Genomic DNA, 25263 nt, shown 5'->3' with positions numbered 1-25263 from the left:
AAGAAATAAATACATAAAAATAGATACATAGTCAAATCCCCCCCCCCCCCCCCCCCCATCCCCCAATGTACCCATTCTTTGTGGACACCCTTAAGTTTAATCAGACCTAATACCGCTTTGAGGCGGTGGATCAAAAATTAAATGTTGTTTGAGTTGAAATTGTTCGTTCTAGAATGCAAAAAAATATATGAGCCATATTTGCCAAAAAAACAAAAAAAAAAACAAAAAAAAAACAAAAAAACAACCCAAAAAACCTAACCTATTTCTGTCAAACTTTACATAACATAAAAATAGGCTAGTTAAATTGACTTTTCGAAGAGTAAAATGCAATTAAATGGAGGCCACGTCCAAGCCACATAACTATTGTGATACAGAGCCACAACCTTCTCTAGAAAACGGTAGGGGCTGCCTGAAGCCGGTGATCGTAAAATACTAACGAAAGAGTGAAAATGGAGAGGCTTCGTATGGAAACAAAGCAGACAATGGACGTTTCGGGTACAAACCCTTCGTCAGCACAACAATACACAAATATACGTGGAAAACAAATAAAATATATAGCAGTACAAATAAAACCCAAAAAAAAAAACAACACAACTGTATTAAATAGATTGCTTTGTTTTCAGAAATATAGCGCACCCCCCCCCCCCACCCCGCCAGTAATAATCGAAGGATGACATCAGAAATGAAGAGGCATTCTCTCAGAACGGCATCAAGCCAACTCCTATAATCAATGTAACCACAATTAGACAGATGCGATTTCTTGGCCACACTTACAGAAGAAAAAAATGATGGTGAGATCGCCTCAATGGGTACGAGTTTGAGTTTGCAAATGCCAAAGTTGAAAAATCCTTTCATTATATTATAGTCGTAGGCGTCCTTCCGTCTCAAGAAACGATGGTTTGCGTCTGTGGTCTCATCAGTCTTGTTGAGACAGCAGCGATGGGTGTGACAAAAGCCAAATCCTTGCACGGTAGTCTCTACCGCAGTTGCGGCACACTGTGTGTTTGGTTCTGCTGCGTCTCTTTCCTCCTCCTCTACTCAAACGTCTTTTTTCTCCTCTCCTCGCCTATCTTCACTCCCTCCCTCACCGCATGTGACCCTTCGCCTCAAAACGGTATTAAGTCGGGTTGGTAAAGATGTTGAAAATTGAATTTATAGCCAGAAATATCAGACTTGTGTTGAGTTTGTATGTTTTATTGAGGAGAATCGCAACCATATTTTAGGGTGCTAATGCCAACAATTTATATTTTTGACCAGTTTAACATTAAATTCAGTTTTTAAGCACATGGTTCGTTCCGGTTTTGAGACGATGGATCACGTATCTCCAGCCACTGCGGTCGTCAGCAAGCGATTAAATTTTGCTATGACAAGTAGTTGTTCAAATTTTTGAAAAAGATTCTCTCTATGCTGTCGATTTGAATGAAAGAAAACCATTTTATCGCCATGCCAAAAATTAGAAAATGCCCAAAATGCACATCCCCCCCCCCCCCACACACACACAACTCCCGGCCCTTCTAGCGATGTGTCAAATTGTCCCCCCCCCCCCCCGCCCCTTTCTATCAAAGTTTGGCCAAAGTGCGCCCCCCCCCCCTCTCCTCTATTACCACCATCTTTCTATTTAATACACTAGAGTGACAGCATTCCACACTACACAAATGTTGCGTCTATCTTTCAGTATTGAAGACACAATATATATTATACTTGAGCTTTACTTTAGCTTTTATATAGCGCAATATCCACTAAACGTGCTCAAAGTTCTTTACAAGGGGTCACTAGCCAACAGCAACACTGAACATGTAAAACGAGACATGACGCCTGTAAGGCGATATTGTAATATCTTTTCGGACAGAGACAACGCAGATACTCATTTTACACCTGAGTACGGTGAGAGAGTGTGAGTAAGGAGTCTTTTCCAAGGACTAAACTATGCGCCGAGCGAGGCTCGAATCCAGGACTTTCCGGTACGAAAGCGAATATCACAGAGCCGCACACAACTTTCAGTGTTGAAGCCACAACAATATTATCTGTGAACAGTGGACTGAATTTTGTTTGGATTGGGAAACTATTATTAATATTGTTGTTCTTAAAATGTAGTCTTCATCAGCTGTTGAATCAGATTTATGCTGATAAAACCGCTTTTATCTTCGAAAGAGTTCCATTCCCACAGTCCAGAGATCAAATTATTATGTTTTGCATTCATAATTAATGAAAGACATGTGCACGGCGGCGATAATAAAATAGAGAGATTAAAATCAAATCTAGAGTTTAACAATTAACCCAGATAAATTCACAAACACCTCTCTCTCTCTCTCTCTCTCTCTCTCTCTCTCTCTCTCTCTCTTTCTCTCTCTCTCTTTCTCTCTCTCTCTCTCTCTCTCTCTCTCTCTCTTTCTATCTATCAAAATAAATTGATTATTAATCCATTAAAAAAAAAAAAACTAACGATATACGCTGCCGTGTTATTAAAGAACACAGTATGTGTTATATTATGGTTAACATTGCATACTGTTTAAAAAAACAAAACAAAACAAAAAAAAACAACGGCAGTATCTCCATGTATTACGTCAGTATGAAACCTACTGTAAGTAGTGAATCAATTAACGGAGAGGAAAAATTATCAAAAAGCGACGTCTACTTATTGGTAGGTCTGCTAATCCAAATTGTTATGGCCTCAATTGTTGTAATGAAAATTATACTCTCAAACCAACACAACACATTGTCCAATCTACTTTTATAAAAAAGACCGAAAAAATTTAAACCAATGCTCCACATTTATGATCGATCCTCCTCAAACGGTATTATATTAAGGGGTGAACATGAAACATTGAGTTCAATTTGAAGCGTATTCAATTTGTAAATGACAAATACTCTTTTATAAAGGGGTGCCGCCTTCGTAAAAAAAAAAGGAAATTTGTCTCTATAACCAAAAATATAATGAAAAATTATTTAATATAATAAAATCGATCTATTATTTTTTTAAAAGACCCTCCTCTCGTGTAAAAAAATAATAATAAAAAAAATAAAAGATAAAAAATAAAACAAACCTCTCAAACCGCGAAGTCCCAGGTTTGAGAATTAAAATAAAATATTTATTTATTTATTTTTTTTTTTTACAAGATGAGGATCAGTCTAATCAATTGACAACCGAAGGACATGTTTTCTGGCCAAAACTTTTAACAACGTGTATCTTTTTTAAAGAGAATATTAGACATCTTTCAAGATAACGCACTGGCATGAAATAGGCTTCAACAGTCATGACGTCACTTTCCTCGTAATGACGCGTAGTAACTTAGCAACTGGCTCTAAACTATTGGAACAATGGCGGACGCCCTATGAAATATTTCTCCGACGAGCATAAAAGTGCATCTTGGTTTAGAAGCACGCTGCTCTCCGTTGCTGACGTGACATCAGACTATTGAATCCAATTGCGATGGGCGAAACTCGATTTCAACTTTTTAAAAAACTCTCTCCCTTCCATCTATTTTCAGAAATATCATCTGTTTTCAGAATTTTACCGAAACTTTATACTCACCCAACACAAAAATAGATTTTTCATAATATTTTGTTCAGTAAAATGATCCCTGCATTACAGTGTCTAGTTTTTATCGCTATAACTATAAAAAAAATGAAATGAGAGTAAAAAAATGGTTGGTTTCATCGAAACGAATGTGACGATTTCCCTATGGGTGGTAAGGAGATTGTTAAGCGTGAAAAAGTGAACATTTTATGATATTTGAAAAAAAAAGTTGGGATTTTCCGGTAGTCATTAATACCGTCAACATTGAGTCGTATTTATCACGATAAGGTGAAATACAATATTTATTTATGTTTGTAATGAAACACGACAACACCAAATTGATAACTAACAATATTTATTGGGATTTATTTTTTAAAAACCGGAAAAACCCGACCTTGTAATTTTTTGCTCTTCATGAGGTCAATAAATCTTCAGCAGGTCACAAGTCATAATATATCCGTTGGCTTTGAATGAATATTGCGTTTGTCTTTAACCCTTTCCTTACCAGCCAATTTCAGAATGTTTTCCAAAATTTTACACCCACCTAACACAAAAATATTGTTTATCTTAATCAAACAGAAAAGCAACAAATACATTCTATGCATAAAATTGATCAGCAAAATGAACTCTAAAACACAGTGTCACGTTTTTTAGCTAAAATAAAACATTTTTCTTTAAATTGTGTGATTTATAAAAGAAATCTGAATGATAAAAGTCTTGGTTGGATCGTAACGATGTGACAATTTTCCTATGGTTGGTAAGGAAAGGGTTAATGGGTTTTATGGCGCTTGCAACACATTTGGGTCATATTATTATCAGCGCCAGTGAATAGGAAGTAAATGGGATAGTAAACAAATTCTACAATTAAAGCATCCACGAAAATGTAAGACAATGGGGAATTGGTACAAAGAGGGAATAGGTGTCTAGATACCAAGAAGAGCACACCATCAGTGTACTTAGTTTGAAATCACCTTAAAGTCTCATCCAGATACCAGAAAAGGATCACACTAAGAGGAACACACTCGCATGTTTATAAGATTTGTTCAAGACAAAAATATAACTATCAAAACACAAGAGGGAGATGATCTACAACGTAAAAAAATATCACGAACACTATGTTTTTAACTGTTTGCCTCTCAGTTGTCTACCCAGCAGGTAGCTGGGTCGGTTAGATCTGGCGGAAAGTACTTTGCGAAAGATTGGTGTCATATCCAAAGGATAGCAAGCAATTGCTATTGTCCGTTTCATGCTATAGAAACCGGGATAAACTCCGACTCCAATGGCCTAACGCAGAGCTGCCTACTTGAAATTTCAGAAATTCCTAGTTTCCAAGGGGAAAAAAAGTCACTATAAAAATAGCTTTACAAATTAATTTGTTCTCAGCGTGATCAAAACAAATGCTCCAAAAGTCCTAAATATAGCTCAGGTTCTCTGGAGTGACACTTTCCTTTTCAATAACATTTATTGAGTCAAAGACACATTTGAAGCTCTGCAGCCGGAGCCAAAACTTCGTAATTCTACGAATTTTTCGAAGTACTAGGCAGGTTTGGCCTAATGGCTCTGAAGAACTACGAATATTCTCAGCTAAGGACTCCGGCAATGGCAAGGCACAAAACCGAGTAATACCGTTCCAAGACAAAGGCAGAAAGCAACTCGGAAACCAGATATACAGGGATAGAAGACACAGCCGCAAGTCGTGACCTCCTGCCCACCATGGGAGGTCAAAAGACCCCACACAGTTTGAATGAATAAATCGATATACAATGCCCGAAATTAAATTATTGCCTCTTTATCGACATGTCTACCGACAATTTATTCTTTCGGTGCGGCTTGGTAGCGAGCGCATCGGTGCGGTGTCTCTCGTCTTGTCGCAAAAGGCGATATTACATTTTTTTCTGACAGAGACAAAGCTGTTAACGGCCGGGTACTCATTTTAGCCCCTGAGTACGGAGAAAGAATGTGAGTAAAAAGCGTTTTCCAAGGACTCAACTATGCGCCGAGCGAGGCTCGAACCCAGGACCTTCCTATTCGAAAGAGAGTGTCATACCACAAGACCACACAGCCGCACAAATAACAAATAACTAATCTCTCTTATATTGATTATGAATTATATCATATCAAAAAAGATTTAATGGTTCTGTTGTTTATGGGTTTTCTATGCCTACAACAACCACCTAGACCAAAACAAAGGGATGCTGCAACACGCCCTAGTTGGCACCGGATATAGAGGATAACAAGAATTACACGGGCATTTAATTTATTACACTATAAAACCCCAGTGTAAAAGCAACAGATTAATGTGCCAATCCAAGCTTATGAGATAAAGCAATGAATAGTATGTTAATAAAATTTCGATCCAATCCAGGACAGTCGCACCCGAAAGCGTGTCACAACACACGACCAGATAGCAACAAGAGATGAAGTGAGTAGAAAAGTGCCAGAATACAATAAAGAATAAGATTTTTTCGCGGCGGTGATGGGGGTTTGAACCCGCGACCTTGTTGGTACGACAACACCGCCTGGCCGGTGAGAGTGTGGCTCTAACGTATGAGCTATCCACGATCAAGGAAATCGTATCTAACTCAGGTCATTCATTACTAGAGCTCTCTCTCACCGACCACTGGAGATCGCGGGTCCAACACACACAACCTCCGCGAAGTTAGTTGGCCAGCAATACGATTCAGTAGTCTGATGTCACGCGCCCGGCAACGGCGGCCATCTTGGTTCTAAACAAAGAAAATCATTACTTTTTATTCTTCATGCTGGCTAGAACTTTTCATTCCCTATTCGTATGCCTTGTGATCAGAATGTGTAAAAGTCGATACATGATCAAATTTATGGGGTTTTTTTTTCCTCTGGAAACGCTTTTATGCTCGCCGGAGAAATATTTTATACGGGCGTCCGCCATTGTTCCGATAGTTTAGAGCCAGTGTTACTAAGTTACGATGCGTCATTAGGAAGGAAGTGACGTTACGACTACTGAATCCTATTAAGCTTAATAGCCAATATTCTCAACACAAACATATAACATAGAAACAATTGAGACATTGAGTATGCTCAGGTATATGGAGTGATCTTTTTATTCAGAAAAGAAAGTGAGTGGAGCAGGCACTTATGTTGGTAACAACAAGAGATGAAGTGGGTAGAAAAGTACCAGAAGACAAAAGAGAATAAAATTTGTTCGCGGCGGTGATGGGGGACCATATAGCGACACTTTGAGTATACTCGAACATGGTTTCCTTCAACACACGGCTGGCTTCCTCGAACCAACTCCAATGTCCCAAAGTTTTTCCTGATCATTCTTTGTACACGGTTTTCTCGAACTTTATTTATTTTTTTTTTTTAATTTGGATGTCCCGTGGAGTCCGAGGAAACCGTGCTTGAGTGTTTTTCATCACTCAGGGGTCTAGATACTTTTTCATAACAAAATTGATCTTCCTCTCGTTTTAATTTTACCGAAAAATTGGACCTCACTATTTACCGTTTTTACTTTTTGTTTAATTGATACAAAAAAAAACCCCAAAACAAAAAAACAAACAAACAAAAACAAACAACAACAAAAAAAAACAAAAAAAAAAACAAAAAAACAAAAACAAAAAACAAACAAACAAACAAACAAAAAACAACCCAAACAAAACGGAATTTAAGGGTTTTTTAAAAGTTGAAGACACACAGCTATCATTCTCCTAAATTAAATGATAACGTTTATTTTAAAAATTGAAAAAAAACAAAAACAAGATTAAACTCAATTTGAAGATGCTGCCATTTTGAGAGAATTGGTCACATATTTAATTCATGGTCTTCTTAATACGCTTCAACAGTCGTAACGTCACTTCCCTCGTAATGACGCATAGTAACTTAGTAACTGGCTCTAAACTATCGGAACAATGGCGGACGCCCTTCTGAAATATTTCTCTGACGAGCATAAAAGCGTATCCATAGGAAAAAAGAACCATAAATCTGATCATGTTTTGACTTTTACACATTCTGATCACAAGACATATGAAAAGTTCTAGCCAGCATGAAGAGTAAAAAGTACATATTTTCTTTGTTTAGAACCACGATGGCCGCCGTTGCTGGGCGACGTGACATCAGACTATTGAACCCAATTTATATCAGGAAGACCTTTGCTAATAATAAAAAAAAAGCCTGAAAATTTTTCTCGTAAAGAATTTCTATATTATATGAAAATATTTCGTGTAAAGTTTCTCTTCATCAAATAGTAGTCCTTCAGAGCCATTGGGCCCATGGAGCCGTATTCTATCCCGGTGTCTATAGCGTCAAAAGACAACAGAAATTGCTTACTATCCTTTAGATAGGACGCTAGTCTATCGCAAAGCACTTTCCACCAAATCTAACAGAATCAGCTCCCCATTCACCGCTTGGTGAACAGGGGGTCAGAAATAATCTCGACTGCACCCGGAATCGATCTTGGTCCCTTTGGTGTGAAGCGAGTGCTCTACCAACTGAACTATCGGGACCCCCCCCCCCCTTATCAAATGGTATCACCCTTTAATTATAGAAAGGGATACGTATCCATCTAGCTTCCCTTTAATTGTTGCCTTTAACTCTCTCCTTACCAGCCTTTTTCAGGATTTTCCCGTAAAACTTCACACCCAGCTAACACAAATATATATATATTTTTAATCACTCATATTATCACATTATAATAGCAGTAACGTTCTTGCGATACATAATTTCTTTAACTAAACATGCTCTACAACACACTGTTCATTTTCTTTAAATTTTATGAGGTACAAGACAAATTTGAATAAGAACAATGTTGGTTGAGCCGTAACGAATGTGACGATTTTCCTATGGTTGGTAAGGAGAGGGGTAGACAACCGATGTATTCATCTTTCCTGCGGCTCTGTGGTCTTGTGGTATGACACCGTGGCCTTCGTTATACTAGAGGCCCAAGACTGGATACAGTGACGTCACTCTCTAAATCATAACAAGTGAGAGAGAGGAGACAGCGAGCCGAGCGGGCGGCTGTGTGTGTTACCAGTGAAGCGAGGCAGGAAAAACATAGATTTTCCAGATTGGAACTTTTGTGGCCAACTTTTAGGAAACCCAGATTTAAAAAATTCGATATGCATTATTTAACGACTTTCCTTAGAAAATAGATGTTTATTAATTATTGATTTCGTTGATTAGCATTTATTTTTCATTCAAACTCATTTTGCCGATGCAAATGATCCTATATCAACCCGACTTCCATTTTTCTTGGACTTCGACGATAACGATTGCGAAGATTTATAATAAGATCATTTACTTTTGTCATTGAAATTTATAGCAAACCACTTTTTTACACTTCATTTTCACATTATTATATTATGCTTACTTTTAACAGTTTATAAATAACACGACAAAAAAATTACCTCCCCCCCCCCCCCCCCCCAACCATGCTAGCTATATTTGGCATGGTTAAGAAGAAATAATTGGCATGAATTATTTTTTTCCACTCGCATACAACACACACCAATTCATTACTATTTCGCTGTACTACACACTGGATCTCAAGTCCTAGCAAAAAATACAAGTCGATTTTATTTCTCATAAAAAAAAGAATTGTACAAGAATAATAAGGGGGTAAATGCTCTTTTAAAATCTTTATTTCATTCAAAATTTTAATTGTAATATGGGCAATAGTAGGCTAATACTAATATAAAAAATAAAATAAACAAAACATTACCTTGCTCCGTCAATGATAATTATTGGGCACGAAACGCAAGAAGTTCAATCTGCAGACACTATATATAAACTATAGATTGACTATAAAAATATAGTGTTTCGCTGTTCAACAGCTCATCAGTGCAGCTTGGAACTCAAAAAAATCAGTTGGATACCTACAGGTTCCACAGAGTTCAATCTGCAGACACTATATATCTATTATAATTTCTGTAAATGTATACATAATGTTGATATGTACATACTGGTCAATTGTTAATCCTAAAAAGAATATGCAACAGTGATGACAATAAACAAAGAGATGTGATTTTATGGTAATAAGAAGGAAAAGGAATGAGAAAACATAGAGTTGGACTTGACATGGAGACACATGTGGCATGGAACTGGCGATTGATATATAAAATGGGCAGCCCTTACATCCCCCACATACGTCGTGAGCTCTGCAGGAATCTAAACCCGATGGTTGTCTGAAACATGTGCCTCCAGTCTTATCCAATAATGAGAAGGAAAAGAAGATGACCTATGCTCTTTTCGTAAGAGTTTGAAGCTTCCTTTTGTTCTTTGATGTTGTTGCCTTATCTGTGAACATCTTGGAGTAATTGTTGAGGAAAATGTTGACAGCTGGTTTGCAGAATCTGTGAACAATGTCGAGCAGATCTGTGTTACAAATATCACAATTTTTCCCCAATAATTCTAAATCAGAAAGCCTTTGCAGAGTGAGTTTCATTAAAAGAAATCTCTGATTGGTGTTTGAAAGCAGACGCTGTTCATGATCATGATTGCCAATCAAGAACTGAAAAATTTTAAAAATGTGTGTCATGATTTCAACAGCATAATCAGTTGGCCACGTCAAACCGCCTCGGTCGAGAACAGAAATGTAAGCTAATGATTCTGCTGTTGATTCCACTTGAAGGACCCGTTCTTGTCGAAACTCACTCTTGCAGCCATCACAAGTCACATTAAGCAATGCTTTTCGAGCACAGTATCCAGAGACAAAGACAAGAGCTTTCAATTGCTCTGAAACAAGTTCAATATCATCACAATCATAAAGTAAAGGAGTAAAATATTGGATGTCATCATGACAAGAGGAATCATTTAATCTTATTTCTTCCAATGGTTCAGTGATATCTTTTAATTTCAAAGAACCACTTGAAGCAGAAATAAACTTAAGAACGCTAAGAAGCTTCAACTTTTTCTCGCCCTCAAGAAGTTGTTGAACGGAGACATGATAATTACCTCCGCTCAACTGTCTGTACTGGCTGAAACGAAACTCCAGATCATCAGTCTGAAACTTTCCCAACAAGACATATTTATATTTCTTATGAGATAAGAGATAAGGAACAAATTCAAGAAAAGTAGAAATAGTGTGAACAAGAGCATCCATGGTTTCTCTGGACAATACTCCTTCTCGTGGTTTCATCCCTAACCTGCTCCAGTCCTTGAACCAAGTCAAAGCATCTTGAAGAAATGAGAAATTGGAATCAGAGATGGAATTAATTGGCTTGCATCTCTCATCCCTCAATCTCCTGCCTTTCAGCGGATGCTTGACATTTAGAACATTCCATAGCTGTACAATGAACAATATAAATGATACTGTCCCACTGACATTGACATTCCATTTGGATCCAAAGTGCTCCAAGGCAGCAGCATTCCGTCTGTCAAAAATTCTCAACATCAGTGGAACACTCTGTTTCTCAGTAGGCGATGGATTCAAACATTTTCGATTCAAAGATGGAGCAAGTTTCACGACTGATGACTTCTCTTCCTCGTATACTTTTGTAATGTGACACATGGATGCTCTCATAACTGAAGATGAAGGATTTTCATTGTTGGTCAGTACAGGTGGTAAAATAAAAGTCTTCTCCAAGTCTTTTTGAGACGTCCAGTTATTTCTAATACATTTGAAAAGGTGGACAGTATCAAAAAGAAAAAAAAGTTTCTCTGAAGGAATGACAGGATTTGGAATAGATGGACAAAGACTTCCCCCAGACATTATAGCAAAGGCATTGCGGTTAATTCTGTTGTTGTCAGAAATAACACACAAAACATGAAAACCAACATCATGAAGAACTTGCAATGTTTTAAGAAGCAAACATTGCAAATAACGAGCATCAATATTTTTTACAGGTAAAATGGCAACAACATCTTTCTGTTTACAAAGAACTGAGGAAATCATGAAGACCTGGGCAGTGCTTGCCTCAGAAACCTGACAATTATATGCAGAGCCCTCAAGTTTCCCCCCTTTATACGACAACTGGTGAGAAATATGAATTTCGTCCATCATGAGAACGACATCACGCTCATGCTCTTGCATTTTAAGACATCGCTGTCTTAAATATGCTTCATGATCTTTAGAATTAGGAAAACCAGTCTTCATTTCAAAGACAGAGGAAAGTTTTCTAAGATAGGACTGATGAGGCAAAGTAAGAAAGGAATTCCTTAGAAGAGAATAGGCACGAGGAGCAGATGCAAACAACTGGAATGCCCAGATAAGGGTAGAGCAACTGTAACGTTTTACAGACAAGTTAACTAACTTAAGCTGCTCAACCAAAAACCTAACTTTTGGCATGAACAAAGACTTGGACTCATCATCTTCATCATTGTCAATACTGTTGCATAGACTATCAATAGCTGAAACATAAAGTTGCAGCTGGTCCTCCAAGTTACTTCTATCAAATCCATTCCCATGACAAAAATGGGAAAGGACAGTGTCAAATTGAGACCAGCATGTAAGAGTTGGGGGAGAAGTTTTCCCAAAAATCCATGCAATGGCGCTATCAGGAACCCTTTCTGAAAAACAAAGAAAAAAATAATGGTCAAGTCATCACACTAACATATATTATAATTTCCATGCTTCAATGAAAAATAAGTTGTATCTTTTTTATTGTCTTCTTTCATCATTTAAACAAGATCCTTATAAAATGGTTGATAGTGAGATAATAATATATCTTTTAATTGTATATAATAACATCACAGCATTAAGATAGACTTTAATAAAAATTATACTTACTATATTTATTACTACTTCTACTACCATTTGTGTTACTACTACCACTACTACTAATAATATTTCAAACTACTACTCTACCAAGAATATTATTACTGCAATTACTATTATACGACTACAACCACTACTAGAACTACTGTTAGTGGTAGACTACCATTGCCATTATTGGTGTCACTACTACTGATATTGCCATTGCTACTAGTACTACTATATTGGCGTTCCTACTACTACTGCTACTATTACCACCACCACTGCTACTACTACTTCTAACACCAGCACTACTCTTATATACTAGAAGTTCTATCTAGCACTATTACTATTACTATTTTAGAAATCATTTATTCTAATTCTAAACATGTCAATTTTCAAGGTAAATACTTACGATTATCAGAAAATATTTCCACATGCATGTCAGAGAAAACTTTGATTGAAGACAGCAACTTTGGAGCACTGTCAACAGTATCAATAATCCTGTAAAGGGTGCAGTGGTCAGGCATTGGTGGATCATCAGGTGAAGACGATGAGGCAAGAAAAAAACGATAAATCCATAATTTCGCATCAACTCTGGTATTGAAAATGCCACAGAATTCTGTATAATTCTTAATCCGATCATTTTCAACCCATCGTTTAAAAGACTCATCGTCTCTCTTTAAAACTGCATCTCGCCTTTCGTCGGGGGCTTTCCGTTTCAGGGATATTTTCGTAGATAAATAGGAGGGACAGTTGGGAAAGATGGAAGGATAGGCATCTTTTGTCAATTTTGGTATGCTTCTCTCTACACTGAGAATGGAACCGTCAGGTCTTGTGACAGAATCTACTCTGACAATAAATCTGTCACAAAAATGACGCTCACATACCACAGCTGTAGAAGAAGGTTGGAAATCTTGTCTTGGTATCTTCCTCAACCAAAGGTTTTTCCTATCCAAATCCGAGGGAAATTCAAAGGCAGACACTTTCTCAGAAGGATAATAATTTCCTTTACAATTTGGCACACAGCACTTACGAGGCATGATGAAAATGCAAAACAATGGATGGTATTTATCAAAATATGAATGACTATTTAACAAATTATCTATAGAAAACAAGAGGGTACAATAATCCGATAAGAATGAATTGAAAATGAATGACAACACAGTCAACCATTAACCGGTTTTCAAAACGAAAGCGGATGGACCGGGAGTGTGACGTCACATCGCCAGTCGAGACGATGTCTCAGGCCATACGAGTTCACGAAGGCCACGATGACACTCGCTTTCGGATCGGAAGGTCCTGGGTTTGAGCCTCGCTCGGAGCATTGTTGAGTCCTTGGAAAATGCTCTTTACTCACATTATTCTATCACCGTACTAAGGTGTAAAATGAGTACCTGGCCGTTAACAGCGTTGTCTCTGTCCGAAAAAATTATAATATCGCCTAACAGGCGTCATGTCCCGTACTACATGTTAATTGTTGATGTTGGCCAGGGACCCCTTGTAAAGCGCTTTGAGCACGTTTAGTAAATATTTCGCTATATAAAAGCTCAATTTTTTTATATTTTAAAAATCAACTTACCAATACCCAACAAGGTCAACTGGAAAACCTCAACAAGCCGGTTTTTCCGGCTTTAACCGGAAAAAAAAGCATCCTTGATATAATATATTAGTTACACAGCTGTCTTTCTTACCTGATCCCGAGAGTAGTCTGCAGAAGTGATGATATTCCAGCCACAAAGAATATGCCTGTGATGAATTCTCCAAGGCCTTTGACGTCATTGGCTATGCATAGGGGTCCAGCTATCATCAGAGGGTTGAGAATTTGGCTGATGACTGCCAGTAGGAATTGCTGTGGAAAAAAATAATTGGGTAAAAGAAAGGGACGTCTGGTGAACTGAAACACTTGTATTTTCATAGTTTTTCATAGCCAAAGTTTAAATGGGTTTCTCAAGCGTGAGATGGAAAATAGCAATTATTGCTTGTTACCTTTTGGATAGGACGTAGTTTCTTAAAAAGAAAATCAGGCAGATTAAAAATTAATTAATTACAAAAGTCAAGACTAGTAAAGATAAAAGAAGAGAATAGTGTTTGAAGGGGCTTTTGGGATAAATTATTTGACAATTGGTTAATTTTTCGTAGTTCAAGATAAAGAATTTTATAAAGATACGAAACATGTTTTTCGACAGACGGATTACATTCAAAATATATGCCATGAGTTGTCTGAAAAAAAGAATCCATTTGAACGTTTAATGAATTCGGCACGGCCGAATTCGCAAGTTTTCTAGGGTTTATAAATATGGTCCTCCCGTTTTTTCTTCATTCGTTTTTAGTTTATTACATGTCATCCACATCCTCGTCTCCTCAATATATTTCTCCTTCTTTCTCACTTTATAATCAATATCTTGTGGTTTAACTGAACTGTGTAGCTTAGTGTCATCAGCGTACATATGGTAGTTTATTTATGCGTTTTCGTGACATCACCCAATAGTTGCGTGTACAAACGAGGACCCAAAACAGATCCCTGGGGGACCCCAAATTCTAATGACGATTGGTTGGAGTGAACTCCTTTCATCAGAACAGACTGAGATTGTTGTCTAAATGTAACCTTTGAACCAATCGAGGACAGTCCTGACGATGTCGAACGTTTTTGTCAAGATGCTCAATAAGAATGTCATGATCAACCATGTCGAAAGCGCCACTAAGATCAAGCAGTGCAAGAATAGAGACATTGCCTTGGTCAGCGACACCCAATAAATCACTTTGTATTTTTTTGAAGTGAAGTCACTGTGTTGTAGTACGTAGATTGACAGGGTTCGAATGAATTGAATATATTGAGGTGTTCCTCGAGTTGGATTGCAATGTTAGTGTTACTGCTGGCAAGGGGACCCTTGTGAGCATGTTTAGTTGATATTGCGCAATATAAAAGCTCAAGTTTTTGTGCGTTTTAAAAAAAAAACTTCTTTACCTGGAAAGCCAAAAGAAGCCAGAGGTACCAGGGTGGTCTATCATCAATCCCATACAGCAGCTCTGGCTCTTTCTCGTCACCCTCCTTCTCATCTTCCTTCCCATCGACGACAGCAGCGACATCAGAAGCACCCGATGCTTCCTTGCTCTTGGCGCCGCTAAAATCGGCACCACTGACTGGGCAAACGTGGACATCAGAATTGGGTCTGGGGGAGAGAAGAAAGTGTCAGAAAATTACAATAAATAGATAAATATTTAGCCATATTTTTGTTTTGGTGTGTCTGGTCGTGTAACTGTGCTTGATAAACAACGTTTTGAGACAGGAAATTGCCGTTTAGTGGGCATGTTGCCTGGGTCCTGCAGTTGCATTTTTTCTCTAGGTTGTTGCTGGGCTGAACTGGCTGTGATAGGAAGTATGAAACAACACACAATCATAAACAACAATAACGATTACACACACATCCCGTAGATTGTCATAGACATGAAACAATAGTGTAGAAGTTAAACAATAATAATTATACTTGTTTTGTTTGTTTGTTTTTAGGGGTTTTACGGCGCTTGCAACACATTTAGGTTATATCAGCGCCAGTAAAAAGGAAGAAAATGGGATAGTAAAAAGTTCTAGAATTACAATTGAAGCATCCAGAGAAAGTAAGACATAGGGGAACTGGGAACAAATAGGGATCAGATGTAGATTCCAAGAGCATACCACCAATGTACTTAGTTTGAGATCACCTATAAGTCTCATCCGGACACAAGAACAAAATCCAACAAAGAGGAACACACTCAAATGCTTACATTATACATTAAAAAATAACAAATATACTAATACATAACAGAGAGATGATTTACAAGGAAAAAAATATCATCTCCCAAAACAATAACTATGCATTTGACTGTTTCCCTCCCAGCTAGGACTCCGACCAGGGCCAGGAAAAAAACTAAGTAATCTAATACCAAGACAAAGACAGAAAGCATGTTGGAAAACAGATATAAGGGGATAGAAGACACAGTGTGTACCTCCCTGCCCGCGATGGGAGGTCAGGATCCCCGCCCAGTCAATTATACTTGAAATGTTTGTTTATATATATAATAATATATATATATATAATATATATATATATATATATATATATATATATATATATATATATATATATATATATATATATATATATATATATATATATATATATATATAAAGTGTAAATAGTTTCGTGAGATATTAATATACATGGATCATGTAGCGTGCTCTATAATTAAGGAGGGCAAATTATATATATTATCTCACCTTCTAACAAAAAAAAAAGAGGTTGCGCCACTAAATTTATTTCTGCCGTCAATGGCTTCTTTGGGGCGGCGAATTTATTATATTTTTTTTTTGTGTGTGTGTGTGTTAAAAGGTGAGATATTTAATTTGTCAAATTGGACTTTTTGTAACACTAAGGCTCCAAGCCACTTGGACCAATCGTCACACAATTTTGCATGTTGTTAACAATTGGTTGGTTTGCGTGTGTGTATTATTGGATTGATTAGACATCGTGATGATACTATTGAAAAATCAAATTTGTTTCGTCATATCCCATCGACAACAGATGCCATCATTTTTTAGCATGAGACCTGTGTGTCAACTTTCCGGTTAGCGCGAGTATGGCCATGCCCGATCAATGAACAGGATGATAAGTCGATCAACTCAAAATTTAATATCCAAGTGTTGAATAAAATTTGAATTCAAATTCTATCATCTTAATAGTCAATACATTTTTCGACTTCGTAAGAGTACTCCACGGAGCTTTTTATTTGGGCACGGAGTGATATTTTCTGTCATTTACTATCTTACATATTTCGCTCAATTATCGTAGAATTCTTTCCCAATTTTAATAACGGAAAATGGTTCGTATATTTTTAAGAAATTGATTGTATTTTTTTTTAATGAGAGGTATCGAGTTAATGCAGGTACTCCTCATTGTCATACTCGCTAACCGGAAGGTTGACACACAACCAACGTGCTTAAATGATGGCGTCTGGTTTCGATGGGATTTGACGAAACAAATTAAAATTTTCGATAAAATCATCACGATGTCTAACCAATCTCATAAAGCACAAAGTAAACCATCTTCATGTCAATTGTAAACACCGTGCAACATTTGGTGACGATTGGTTCAGGTTTCGGAGCCTTGCTTGTGTGTTACAAAAAATCCACCTTGACAAATATATAATAAGATATTACACCATTTTGACCGATGTTCAGAAGGATGTTAGCCGAAATCTACAAGGTATTTCCTCGATGTCATTAAATTTCCAATTTCGGTTAAAAATCGTATTATTACATGACACCCTATTCTCATTCCTAAAAAGAAAAAAAAAATGGTAAGATTGAATGGAATTTTAGACAACGCCATAATATTTATCATTTTTCTCCGCTTCACATCATCAATCGGTCAAACAACACAATTTAAACTGAGCCGTATTTTAACAGGAACAAATAAGAAAGGGGCTGTTATAATACCACGTCATCAATCGGTCATATAACACTATTTAAACTGACCCGTATATTAATAGGAACAAAGAAGAAAGGGGGTGCTATAATATCACGCCATCAATCGGTCATATAACACTACTTTAACTGGCCTGCCTACTTAAAAATTTAAAAATTCGTAATTCTTAAGAGATAACAATCAACAGGGTCGTCCAAAAGAGACTTGGAAGAGAAGCCTTCACCAAGATTTATGAATCTTCAATATTACCTAGTAGTGCGGGGCGGTCCTTGGCAAGCTTAAGGACCACGGTCCTACGGTCCTTGGGAAATGAAGACCGCAAGGACCGGTCCTTTTCGACATTGAACATTCCTGAGAGACTGTTGGAAATTCGAACCGGTTTGACCTTTGAGACCATGGATCGTTCATTCTTGAACCGTTAAAGACCGCTACACGATGAAAACCGTGGTCTACAGGAGTAAAACACACGGAGTAGTGACACTCATTTCAAATTGTAACCTAATTAGAGAAGAGGGGTGATGCCTTCTTTATTTGCTCACCGTACTTCATTGTTACTTCGATAATTTAATAAAATTTGAAATTTATCCCCATTAACGGAGATAATGGCATCGCCCAAGGCGTTGATCGAGTTGTTCGTGGCGTTGATACACACACGCAACTCCAACCCCCCCCCCCCCCCCCCACACACACACACACATTAGAGGGCAGCGAGCATTGAAGAGTAAGAGAGAGACGTGAAGTTATAATAAGAGGGGTGGATGAGGTAATAAGAGGGGTCGATGGTGACTTTTCGCCAGATCTAACAAACTCAGCTACCCATTCATTGCTGAGTAGACAGGGATTCAGAAAAAAATCGACTGCACCCGGGATCGATCTCTGGCCCTTTGCGTATAAAGAGAGTGCTCTATCAACTGAGCTATCGGGGTCCCCAAATATTCTATTGGACTTTTTTAAAATTCAGACGTTATAACTGGGTTTTTTGAAGGAAGAAACTAATGAAACTCATATTATTTGATTAGTAAAAACACCAACGAAATTTTAATATTATTGTATTATTTTAAATGACAACACTGCGATAGAAAGGAGTGGTGACAAGAGATGGACAAAAGAAAACAAAAAATCGGATTTGCTACTTGCTAGGTTCGAACACACACACACACACACACCAAACACACACATCTTTAGTAGTCACATACATTTCAAACAATAACCCATTAGAGAAGAGGGGTCATGCCTTCACCATAGATCATTGTCATTGCGATCATTATGGTGTAGTAAATTTTGAAATTTACCCCGTATAATGGAATCGTCCAAGGCGTGCGCCTCCTGTTCCCCCCATCTCACACACGAAAGGGCGGTTTGCGGAGTGGAGGTTGGTGGTCGTCTGCCTGTATGGTCGTCTGTGTCGTTTAGTGTATGGCAAAGAGGGGTGGGTGCGATTAATTAAGTGGGATGGGTGGTGATTGGTGGAAGATAGGCAACCGAAGCAACGAATCGCTGGGCAGGGTTGCCAGTTTGGCATTTTAAATGCCAGATTCCAAAAATCTGGCATTTTTGAAAACCGTTTGGCATTAGAAAAATCATTTGGCATTTGGCATTTTCATTTGGCATTTTCTTTTCTTGTATATTATACTTCAAATGACACCTTTTCTTAATTATTTCTAAACGCGTAAAAACAAACATCTTCACATTTCTTTTTCATTCTTAAAATCCAACCGTGGTGTAGTGGTTTAGCACTCCACTTAGTAGTCAGTAGGTAAATAATTACCCCAACAGGAAATTTAGTATAATTCAAAAAAAAAAAAAACAAAAAAAAAAAAAAAAAAAAGAAAAGAAAAAGAAAAGAAAACACGCAAGCCACCAGGATATGATAGTAAATTGTCTATCAAAAGTGAGTAGTTTTCTTAGTGGGGGTGGGAGTCAACAGACTTTGGCATCTTTTTGAGTGTTTTGGCATTTTTTGAGTCTTCCCCTGGCATTGTGTTGAAAAATAATCTGGCAACCCTGCGCTGGGGAAGTAGTAGGCTATGGCGCGAGACCGTAGGACCGTGGTCCTTGTAAGGACCGCCCCGCACTAGTTGAAAGGTGATAAGAAGTGAGGACCGCCGCCGATCTTCCCCTATGGGACCGGTCTTCGGTTCACAGCTAAAAGACCGTCGGACCGCGGTCTAGACCGGTCTTCAGCGCGGCACTATTACCTAGAGTGAGGCAAAGGTCTGGGTCAATGACCGAAGAAGATGGTAGATTGCTGTTGAGGCCCCATGCTTTGCCACGGGCCAAGAGGCTTAAGTCAAGTAAGTCAAGAGATAACAATTGTAGTCCTTTTAGTCAACAATTTACACAACCCGCCCTTCCCCGAGGATTAAATAACACTTCAAAACCCACAAAATTATGTAGTCTTTCATCGACCTTCACATTCACTAAGTTTTAATTACTAAGGGACTCTCATGAAATTCTGAAATTGGAGCCAAAAATTCGTAATTCTACGAATTTTTCGTAATACTAGGCAGGTCTGTTTTTAACTGACCTGTACTTTAATAGGAAAAAAAAAGAGGAAAGGGGATGTTGAAGCGCATTGAGCCTTATGGGAATCTTTAAAGACTCGCTATATAAATGAGGCTATCAATATGACGTTAAAAAAAAACCCCAAACAAAACAAAACAAAACAACCCCCCCCCCCCCCCAAAAAAAAAAAAAAAAAAAAAAAAAAAAAAAAAAAAAAAAAAAAAAAACAACATACCACTGTTTTAGACGACAAGAAGTATAGAGTATAATATAATATTGCGGGTGTTGATAGACGAGTGACAGGCAAGGGCGTTTTTTTCTTTCTTTTCTTTTATAAAAATGTGTTTCCCTTGTATTTCGTTGTTGTTGTTTGTTGGGTTATTTTATTATACTGCTCGTTAAAAGCCCCTTTGATGTCATTAACCAGCTAACTGCCGTACTCTACAAAGACACGTATTTAAAGATTTGGCCAGAAAACTCGTCCTTCAAATATTCATCGATTTAAAGGACCGCCATCTTAGCAAACATACATCTCAAATCTGGGACCTTGGCGATGTCTTCCTTCAGTCCCAGGTTTGAGAGTTTTTGCTAAGATGAGGTCATTTAAATCGATGGATATTAATTTACTTGAAGGACGAGTTTTCTGGCCAAATTTTTAAATACATGTCTGTCTAAAGTACGGCCGTTAAATGGTTTGAATAGGGGTTAAAGAGTTCAATGCGATCGATTCAACATACATAAAATTATGTGACCCATCGACCTGAGAATATTATAAGAAAATAATAAAAATAATAAAATAATAATAAATTTGCCTTTAGGGTCTATTCCAAGGGAAGACTGGAATAACCCAGGCGTCAGCCGCAGTGCAGAGCCGCAAAGTGAACCAGGGCTCAGTGACTCGCTCAAGGCCACACAGCGCGGACGAAGCAAAGACCATACAACTGAGCCACGCTCAAATACACCTGTATAGAGATAGTATGCGCTTGGCGAGGAAGCTCAAAACATTCCCAGCCGAAAGTATAACGGACCAACACACAAAACAATAGATAGAATGAAGTTGACGTCACTCGGGTCTTTGTTATTGTTTTTTGCCACCCACGTTATGAGTAATGGTAACGATCTATATTCATGTTTTCGTCCAACCAAGTCATCAATCACATGATTTGTTGCTGTCCAACGATTGGATATTTCTTCAGAAATGTAAACACGCTGCTTTGTTTTGAAAGTTGTAAACATACCCATGACTCATGCTGAGCAAACTGACCAAATGTATCGTTGGATATTTCTCAAATTGTGAACACTTTTCACTATCTGGGTCATTTTGAGCACACTTTGTAATGTTACCAATGACCCCGAGCACATGGAAATGTAATAAAGATCATGCCCATTCTCACTTAACTGCATTATACAGATTATAAACGTTCATGGTTACACATAGTTTTGTGTGTTGGTCCGTTATACTTCCGGATGGCAATGTTGTGAGCTTCTTAGCCAAGCGCACACTATCTATATGTGAAATTGAATATAAGCTTCAATTTAATTACAAAAACAGATCACTGTTTTTGCAATTAAATTGAAGCTTACATTCAATTTCACATTATTATTTATTTCTTCGAGCTTCCAGCAGCAACATTTACACTATCTATATGTAATCTTGAACGTCTGGTTAATTAGTAGACGCGGATGGCAAAAAGCAATAACAAAGACCTGAGTGTCGTCAACTTCATACTATCTATACATGTATAGATAGTTCGAAGATGACGTCACTCAGGTCTTTGTTATTGTTTTTTGCCATCCGCGTTTATGAGTAATGCTCACTGAACTGTATTATCCGACTATAAACGTTCATGGATACACACAGTTTTGTGTGTTGGTCCGTTATACTTCCGAATGGCAATGTTATGAGCTTCTCAGCCAAGCACATACTATCTATAGATAGTTCGAAGATGACGTCACTCAGGTCTTTGTTATTGTTTTTCGCCATCCGCGTTTATGAGTAATGCTCACTGAACTGTATTAACTTATTAACCCGACTATAAACGTTCATGGATACACACAGTTTTGTGTGTTGGTCCGTTATACTTCCGAATGGCAATGTTATGAGCTTCTTAGCCAAGCGCATACTATCTATAGCAAATACACCTGTCGTTTGAATTGTTTTTTTGTTTTTTTTTTAACGGAGGTAAAGAATTGTCAGATTGTACAATTGACATAACTGATACCTTTTTAAAAAACTCTTACAAATACCGTGTAGCAAGTTGATAATTATGTTTTAATATAAATGTACATACGGTGACATCAATCAAGATATAATAATCTGGGTATATGCGTGTTCAGATACTGACACATCTCTTCCACTATGCATTGAGGTGACGATTACCTTTTAATTATCTATTTTTATTTTAATTAATTTTTAAATTTAGCTTTGCGAATGCGCGTCAAATTCTGGTGTCAACATTTGGCATGTTACGTCAAAACACGTCGTCTAATTCTATTTGGCAAAAAACAAAACGTAAAAAGATTTGTCATTTTTTTTTGTTTGTTTTGTTTTGTTTATTTTATTTCTGTTTGTTTGTTCTTTAATTTTAAAAATTTGGAAAAAAAAGGGGGGGGGGGGGTTCTTTTATTTTATTTTTTTTTTTGTGGGGGCGGAAGGGGGGGGGGGGGGGGGGGTTGTTAAAATACTGCTTTGAAACAAGCGAAGAATCGTCAGGGTAACTTTGCCCCAAGGGTAACCTCTTGTCTCAGTGAATTTTGAACAGGTAGGTAGTATCCTCAGCCTTGATGTAGTAATTTTCCTTGTACTCTGCCGTACTCTATCTAGAAAATCGCTTATTTAAAAAAAAAATTTGGCCAGAAAACTCGTTCTTCAAATATCAATCGATTTAAATGACCAAATGGTCCCAAATGCCCATTGGCCCCGAGACGATTATCATACGGAGGCTTAGAGATTGGCCCTAATACGCTTCAACAGTCATGATGTCACTTCCCTCGTAATGGCGCATGGTAACTTAGTAACTGGCTCTAAACTATCAGAACAATGTCGGACGCCCTTATGAAATATTTCTCCGACGAGCATAAAAGCGTACCCAGGGGAAAAACCATTATAAATCTGATCATGTTTTGACTTTTACACATTCTGATCACAAGACATATGAAAAGTTCTAGCCAGCATGAAGAATAAAAAATACCGATTTTCTTTGTTTAGAACCAAGATGGCCGCCGTTGCTGGGCGACGTGACATCAGACTATTGAATCCAATTGGTCCTTTTATACACATCGATCACAGTTATTCCGTCGTGCCCACTGTCTCACCAAAATGACCATATTATAGGAGATCTGTGCCAGCAGGGAGCAAAATGAACAAAGAACCCCCCCCCCCCCCCCCCCAACCCTAACCCCGAAAAAAAAGCGCTTCGAAGTAAGTTCTCACATTATACTTAATAGACGAATTATTCATTACTGCCATCATCCCGTTAACTTAATTGGTAGAGCACTCGCTTCACAAGCAATGGGACCGAGATCAATCCCGGGTGCAGTCGAGATTTTTTTTCAGACCCCCCCCCCCCCCCCCCCCCTGTCCACCCAGCTGTGATTGGGTAGCTGGGGGTGATAGATCTGAAAAGAAAGAAGAGGGAAAAAAAAGAAGAAGAAAAGAAGAAAAAAGAGAAAGAAGAAGAGAAGAAAGAGAAAAAGAGAAGAAAAAAGAAAAGAAGAAAGAAGAAGGAAGAAGAAGAAAAGAAGAAGAAAAGAAGAAGAAGAAGAAGAAGAAGAAGAAGAAGAAGAAGAAAGAAGAAGAAGAAGAAAAGAAGAAGAAGAAGAGAAGAAGAAGAAGAAGAAGAAGAAGAAGAAAGAAAAGAAGAAGAAGAAGAAGAAGAAAGAAGAAGAAGAAAAGAAGAAGAAAGAAGAAGAAGAAGAAGAAAAGAAGAAAAGAAGAAGAAGAAGAAGAAGAAGAAGAAGAAGAAGAAGAAGAAGAAGAAGAAGAAGAAGAAGAAGAAGAAGAAGAAGAAGAAGAAGAAGAAGAAGAAGAAGAAAGAAGAAGAAGAAGAAGAAGAAGAAGAAGAAGAAGAAAGAAGAAGAAGAAGAAGAAGAAGAAGAAGAAGAAGAAGAAGAAGAAGAAGAGAGAAGAAAAAGAAAAGAAGAAGAAGAAGAAAAGAAAAGAAGAAGAAGAAGAAGAAGAAGAAGAAGAAGAAGAAAAGAAGAGAGAAGAAGAAGAAAAGAAGAAGAAGAAGAAGAAGAAGAAGAAGAAGAAGAAAGAAGAAGAAGAAGAAGAAGAAGAAGAGAAGAAGAAAGAAGAAGAAGAAGAAGAAGAAGAAGAAGAAAGAAGAAGAAGAAAGAAGAGAAGAAGAAGAAGAAGAAGAAGAAGAAGAGAGAAGAAAGAAAGAAGAAGAAGAAAGAAGAAGAAGAAGAAAGAAGAGAAGAAGAGAAGAAGAAAAGAAGAAGAAGAAAAGAAGAAGAAGAAGAAGAAGAAGAAGAAGAAGAAGAAGAAGAAGAAAGAAGAAGAAGAAGAAGAAGAAGAAGAAGAAGAAGAAGAAGAAGAAGAAGAAGAAGAAGAAGAAAGAAAAGAAGAAGAAAAGAAGAAGAAGAAGAAGAAGAGAAGAAGAAGAAGAAGAAGAAGAAGAAGAAGAAGAAGAAGAAGAAGAAGAAGAAGAAGAAGAAGAAGAAGAAGAAGAAGAAGAAGAACACTCCCAGAACTTTTGAGTGGATTTATAAAGAATTATGGTCTTCGAATTATCTGAACAGAGAAGTGCGGTATTATATTCACACATTTCATATACCGAATAATAAAAGTTCAGGATGTCAGATTTATAATGATTTGTTCATTCTAAACATCCCAATTCGAGTGGTTAAGGCAATGCACTGTGACCCAGTAGGTCCCAAGTTCGAGCACCGCTTCAGGCACTTTCGTTTTTTTTCCTTGGGCAAGATTATTAGCCCCCGATTTGCTCACTTGGACAACATGGGTGATTCCTGTTGACATCAGACATCTTGTTTGATGAAATACCCATATTCCTTCGTGGAATGCTTAGGCGACGATATCTTATGATGTCGTGGCGGAAGGGCATAATCATAAAAAAATCACATCTAGATATAGATAGAATGAAGATGAC

The 25263-nt window shown here is 37.5% G+C and overlaps 1 protein-coding gene across 1 annotated transcript in view; it reads right to left on the bottom strand.

Moving 5' to 3' along the window:
* LOC144978700 (solute carrier family 23 member 1-like) overlaps positions 1–25263 on the bottom strand; it is a 151373-nt gene that overhangs the window by 50406 nt on the left and 75704 nt on the right. The window contains exons 2-3 of the mRNA XM_078925116.1: positions 15151–15355; positions 13877–14034 (exon numbers count right to left, since the gene is read on the bottom strand). Of these exons, the coding sequence (XP_078781242.1) occupies positions 13877–14034; positions 15151–15355 (363 nt within the window). The remainder of the gene's footprint in view (positions 1–13876; positions 14035–15150; positions 15356–25263) is intronic.

This window comes from Berghia stephanieae, chromosome 8, assembly GCF_034508935.2.
Source record: "Berghia stephanieae isolate SIO BIC M18660-M18661 chromosome 8, UCSD_Bste_1.3, whole genome shotgun sequence".
Classification (NCBI taxonomy): domain Eukaryota; kingdom Metazoa; phylum Mollusca; class Gastropoda; order Nudibranchia; family Aeolidiidae; genus Berghia; species Berghia stephanieae.
The sequence above is the reverse complement of the archived record's forward strand: the minus strand, read 5'-3'. Positions and strand labels throughout refer to the sequence as shown.